The sequence below is a fragment of the Bufo bufo genome, chromosome 4 (genome assembly GCF_905171765.1).
Source record: "Bufo bufo chromosome 4, aBufBuf1.1, whole genome shotgun sequence".
Classification (NCBI taxonomy): Eukaryota; Metazoa; Chordata; class Amphibia; order Anura; family Bufonidae; genus Bufo; species Bufo bufo.
The window spans coordinates 118,460,295-118,466,384 of record NC_053392.1 but is presented as its reverse complement, the minus strand read 5'-3'; the positions used below and the strand labels follow the sequence as shown (position 1 = coordinate 118,466,384).

The window sequence follows — 6,090 nt, the reverse complement described above, 5'->3', positions numbered from 1 at the left end:
TGCTTGGGGTACTTTGTTTACACGGACCAGTTATCTGTCAGATTATCAGAGAATAGCTTTTGTATGTACGCTCGTTCCCGATAATCTGACAGATCATCTCTACGTGTAAAAGGACCCTTAAAAGGGTTGTCCCATCTAGCAATTTCATACTCACCTGCTGCGAGGTGCGCTGTTCACTTTCTGGTTTCCGGCTTGTGAGGCTGGGCGGGCTTATACCTCGTTTCCACTGAGCGGATCGGTTCGGGTCGTTTAGAATGGAACGGGTTTGAATGGTCCGGTCTATTCTGGTGAGCGTTTCCACTGCAAATCGGACCGCCGGGGCCATACAGGTTTTAGAAAAAATGCCTCTCATGATGTCACACTAGTGCGACGAGAAACGTGATGCAGCGTCACTCAGCGTCAGCCAAACAACAACAACAACAATGGAGGTCATTCAGCAGCTCGTCTTTTCTCTGCTAGCCTTTTGGTTCGTAATAGGCAAAATTCATACCGCACTGTATGAGAGAAGGTTGCGAGCGGCAATGAGAAACACAGCCGAAAAGAGAAGAAAACTTTTAGCTTGGATGTGTAGCCGGGAGGAGAAGTATACATTTGTGCTGCTAAGACAAAGACGGCAGCGCTATAGGGTAAGCACAACTGACTGACTTACCTGAAACACACACACACACATTCACTGACCCACACACCCTGACCTATACACACACTGACCTATACACACTGACACACTCACACTGACCTATACACACACATACACTGACCTACACACACACACTGACACACACACTGACCTATACACACTGACACACTGCATTTTTTACAGATGCTTCTCCTTTTGGCAAAGCAGCGCCGCCGACCAGTGATTTGGGCTTTCCCTCGTGCCAATGAGTGGTGGAATGTGACCGTCCCAGGATTCACCCACAGACAGTGGGTGCAGAATTTAAGGATGTCAGAGGAAACCTTCTCATTCCTTTGTGCAAAGCTACGTCCAGTGATGGAAAAGAAAAGCACCAACTTCAGAGCCTGTTTGCCTGTAAGGAAAAGAATTGCCATTGCACTGTGGAAGCTGGCTACCAACAGTGAATACAGGAGTATAGGTCATCTTTTTGGTGTCAGCAAATCATCAGTGTGCCGGTGTGTGCAGGACTTCTGTAAGTCTGTGTGCACATTGCTAGCGCCTGAAATTGTTCATTTTCCTAACAGGGAAAAGCTCAAAGACATGGCTGAGTACTTTGAGAACAGGTGGGGCCTTCCACAGTGTGTTGGTGCTATTGATGGCTCACACATACCAATAATAGCACCACAAGAATACCACACTGACTACTTCAACCGAAAAGGCTGGCATTCCATCATCCTCCAGGGAGTAGTGGATGGCAAGGGACTATTCTGGAATGTGAATGTAGGAAAGCCTGGGAGTTTGCATGATGCTCGGGTTCTCCGATTGTCAACATTTTGGGATTGGGTTGGCCAGGGAGGCCTGTACCCTGTTAGCACTAAGAACATTTGTGGGGTGAATGTTGGCTATTATGTGCTTGGGGACTCTGCCTATCCTTTACAAAATTGGCTCCTGAAACCATTTCCAGACAATGGGCGCCTAACAACAGAGCAGCAAATCTACAACAAGAAAACATCCAGGGCACGTGTTGTAGTGGAAAATGCGTTTGGAAGACTTAAGGGTAGATGGAGGTGTCTTATGAAGAGGAATGACAGTGACATACAACTAACCAAATCCATGGTCCTAACGTGCTGTGCTCTTCACAATCTTTGTGAAAGTCATGGAGAAGACTTTGACCAGGATTGGAATACATCTCCAGAAGAGCCAGTACCAGTAATAGCAGCACAGGATATGGAAGAAGAGTGCAGTGAAATACGTCAGGCTCTGATGAGGCACCTTAACGTTAACGTTGTTACCGTGAATAATTAAAATCTTTAATTACTTTTTGCTAAATGCTAAATAAAATCAGACATACTCAGAGAAGTCGTTCTTGTTTTTTATTCCACAAAAAAAATCATCTTCCTACATATTTTGTAAAGGAAAAATTTTGATAATGTAAAAACATTGTTTACAATAAAGAGCTTGTAAAGGTTTGTTTTTTATTAAGCTAGTGCAGGGATATGCAATTAGCGGAAATCCAGCTGTTTTGCAGAACTACAAGTCCCATCATGCTTTTGCCTCTGGGTGTCATGCTTGTGACTGTCAGAGTCTTGCTATGCCACATGGGAATTGTAGTTCTGAAACAGTTGGATATCCACTAATTGCATATCCCTAAGCTATTGCATTGTTGTTTTTTTCTTCAATTTCACTTCCAATAAATGTTTTTTTTTTGTTTTCTTTGTATGAATTTCTAACTTCCTGTTCCTCCTCAGTAAGCTGTTCAATAAGCTGTGCTGACTGACTAAACACAGCTCAGATGATGTTGTCTGGTTTACTGAGAAGGAACAGGAAGTGAGAAATTCAGACCAAGAAAAAAAACATCTAAAAAGGAAATTAAAGGAAAAGGTAAACCAAAAATGCCAAGTATATTCGCAATTACATCTACAATGCAAAAATGAGAAGAAATTAAGCGATCGGGGGTGCCCTTTGTTGAAATCCAGGCTCCACCGTCCAAGGGGGGTGATAACGCAAAGGAGGCAGAAGGGAATCAAAGCAGCAGCACAAAGAAAGCCATGTGCAGCAAGGAGCAAATGTGTCCAATCTTGTGTGATCGCTGATGGCTCAAAGGAGCCTATTAAAAAAAAAAAAAAAATCTAACCTTTAAAACCCACTCTAATTATATATTTTTAAACGTAAACCTGGGTACAGGTCCTGTGCTGCATGAAAGGCACTAATGTCTGGGTGGTGACCTGGGTTGACGATTGGCTCCAATCACTTGAACAAGCTGACCAAGGACACCGAGGAAGGCCTGGTTGAAGGTAGCCAACTGCTCCATCTGCTGCCGGGCAATTTCTGCCTCCTGGCGCATAGCTTCCTGTGCATCCTGACGTACTGCTTGAAACCGCCTCTCAGAAAGGTTATCCATTCTTTCCAGCTGCCTTTCTTCTGCTGCCCGCATATCCTCCATGACTGTGCGCAGATCCAACTGTAACCTTCTCCTTTCACCTGTAATATACAAAAGACCTAAATATTGCTTTTGGTAACATCTGCCAAACCAATACTGTAAGCTCCTTTCTCATCTGCCCCACACTGATTCACTGCCACACCTCTGTTCCCCCTGCTCATCTGCTACACCAATACACAGCACTGCTCATCTGCCCACTGCTGAACCCCCTTCTCATCTCTTCCACCACTGTACCTGCTGCTAATCCCCCCCTTCTCATCTCTTCCACCACTATACCTCCTGCTAATCCCCCCCTTCTCATCTCTTCCACCACTGTACCTCCTGCTAATCCCCCCCTTCTTATCTCTTCCACAACTGTACCTCCTGCTAATCCCCCCCTTCTCATCTCTTCCACCACTATACCTCCTGCACATCTCCCCCACAGCTGATCTCCCCCTTCTTATCTATTCCAACACTGTACCTCCTGCACATCTGCCCCACTGCTGTTTTAGTTTAAGAAAATGCACAGTTAAAAATTTCTTTTTTATCATCATGTCTTACCATTGTGCCTTGGTGCATTGGGAGTACTCTGTAGTTGGCTACTCTGTGGTTGGCTACTCTGTGGTTGGCTTGAGGAAATACTGCTGCTGTTGCTGCTGAAAGACATTGAAGGTCCATCTTCTGATAAGTTTGATGCATCAGTGGAGAGTACATCAACTGTTTCTGAAAATAAACATATGGTTAGATATTATATTTTAAATGGTAAGCAGAGCGATATTCTAAGCGAAGTTTTAAAAAAAAAAAACTTACCAAAGGGGTCTACCATGGATTCGAGAATTACAGTTGCAGAGTCCAGACCTCCCTCCCTGCCTTGGTTTGCTGGCCGATGACCGTAAATGGCGTCCATGGCGTCGTACCACCTCCAAGCAGTTGGACAGTTTCCACTACGGCTGTTGGCGTCCTTAATTTTTTTATATTGTGCTTTAAGCTTTTTAAGCTTTGCCCTACACTGGCCCGACGTCCGTTCAAATCCCTCGGCTGCCATCCGCTGCGAAATATCTTTATAGACCTTTTCATTTCTCACTGATCCATCAAGCTCACTCTGAATAACGCCATCGCCGATGATTGATAAGAACGTAGATAGTTCCTCAGATAACCAGACCCTGCTGTTGTTTGCTGGCATCCTTCTCCTTTATATGGACTAATAAGGCGACGTGGTGATTGTTTGGCGCTTTGCTTTGACGTCAGCATTGATGTTTTCTGACCACCAATCAGTGGAAAGTACTGTGTGACGCCAGTAGCTCCGCCCTAACCGTACCGTTCCATTTTCTATGGACCCACATGAGAAGCAGGACCCTGAATGGCGCGGTACGGTTCGGTTTTATGGCACGCTTTCATAATGGAAACACCCAAAATAGCGTACCGTACCGAACCGTACCGAACCGATCCGCTCAGTGGAAACGAGGCATTAGTGATCTTGATTGAAGGCTTGTCCCGGCCGGGCCGCGCATCGCTGTCTTGAACGTGCACGCCGCCACGCATGTGCCATGGTGACTTCTTCCTGGCCAGTATAGTACAGAGCCACGAATGCGCACGCCGCCGCGCATACGCAATGGTGAGTTCTTCCTGGCCGAGTATAGTACAGAACTGCACTGCATACAGAGCATGTGCGTCTCTGTACTCGGCCAGGAAGAAGTCACCATTGTGCGGGGCGGCGTGCGTGTTCGCGGCTCTATACTATACTGGCCAGGAAGAAGTCACCATGGCGCATGCACGGTGGGGGGAAGAAAATGTGTTTTACGCAGGCGCCGTCCACAAGCGGTGGTCGTATCTAGTGGATACCAGAAGACAACAGTGGGGTAGGATTGAAAGATTTTTTCCAAGATCGGTAGGGATTTGCTAAAGGAACATAATTACAAAAATGCTCACAGGCACTTCTATAACAAATTAAAATAGGATCAATGAGATGGGATAACCCCTTATATTACTCCTGCAGATAATTGCTAAGATCATCTCTAACAAGAATTTGTATGAACGCTCATTAACAATGCTCTGGCAGTGTAATACTGTCGCCGATTACCCAATGAGTGAGCAAACCCTTGTTCCCCAGTAAATGAAATCTTTCAGCAGCCTTACAAATCCTCGTTTGCCAGCGGCAGATCGTGCTGTGTGATTAGCGCTCTGCTGCCGGCACACAATGATTCAGCGTGGGGACAAACGATGGCATAGCGATTTACTTGTCCACATACTGAGGAGTAGATCGCTGCATGTATTAGCTAGAGAGCAGGCGATTGCCGGGAAGGAACGCTTCCCTCCCGATAGTCGCCTGCATAATCTGCATGTGTAATATAAGCTTTAGTGTGAGAGCTCTTTACTGATTCATCCCTCGAGAGCACTTAAGCTTGAATTTGGTTAAGAACTTTGGTTAACCGCTTCACGTCCGCCCATAGACTATAAACGTCCTATGGGTGGACGTCTATTTTTGACAGCACGTTTTAGAACGTCCTGTCAGAAATAGCAGCTGCACGCTAATCGTGCAGCTGCTGATCGGGTTGCCCGCTGTCAGTGACAGCAGGGCAACCCTAAGGCAAGGCAGGGACAGTTCCCAGGTGTCCCTGCCTTCACGATCGCTGCAGACACAGCTGTGCGCTTCCTGTTCCGGCACGGCGGTCATGTGACCGCCGTGACCGGAGTGTGCAGGAGCTGTGTGAGGTCTCTCAGAGACCTCGATCAGCCCTGCTGTGAGGCTGTACAGCGCAGGATTGCTGCTGTACAGCCTCTCTAGGGGTGCATTTGTCCTGTAACTGGGGTTACTATGTCAGCCCCAGTTACAGGAGAAATCAACTGTGAAAAAAAAAAAGAAAAAGTGAAGTAAATGTCCCCCAGAGGTCTTGTATGACCTTATGGGGGACGAAAAGTGTAAAAAAAAATAAAGGGTTGAAAAAATAAAATAAAGTTTCACATGTAAAAAAAAAAAAAGTTCCCAAGTAAGGAATAAAAAAAAAAAATTAAAAATAGAAAAAATAAAAAAAAGTATACATATTAGGTATTGCCG

General features: G+C 45.7%; 2 protein-coding genes across 2 annotated transcripts; one reads left to right on the top strand and one right to left on the bottom strand.

Annotated features, from left to right (window-relative positions):
• Positions 1–80: 80 nt before the first annotated feature.
• Positions 81–1,921, top strand: LOC120999039 (protein ANTAGONIST OF LIKE HETEROCHROMATIN PROTEIN 1-like). The gene is made up of 2 exons (XM_040429915.1): positions 81–626; positions 821–1,921. The coding sequence occupies exons 1-2, from the start codon at positions 423–425 to the stop codon at positions 1,919–1,921; spliced, it is 1,305 nt and encodes a 434-aa protein (XP_040285849.1). The 5' UTR covers positions 81–422.
• Positions 1,922–2,822: 901 nt separating this feature from the next.
• Positions 2,823–4,218, bottom strand: LOC120999038. Its single transcript, XM_040429914.1, has 3 exons — positions 3,846–4,218; positions 3,597–3,758; positions 2,823–3,097 (listed from the first exon to the last, which is right to left on the bottom strand). The coding sequence occupies exons 1-3, from the start codon at positions 4,216–4,218 to the stop codon at positions 2,823–2,825; spliced, it is 810 nt and encodes a 269-aa protein (XP_040285848.1).
• Positions 4,219–6,090: the final 1,872 nt, after the last annotated feature.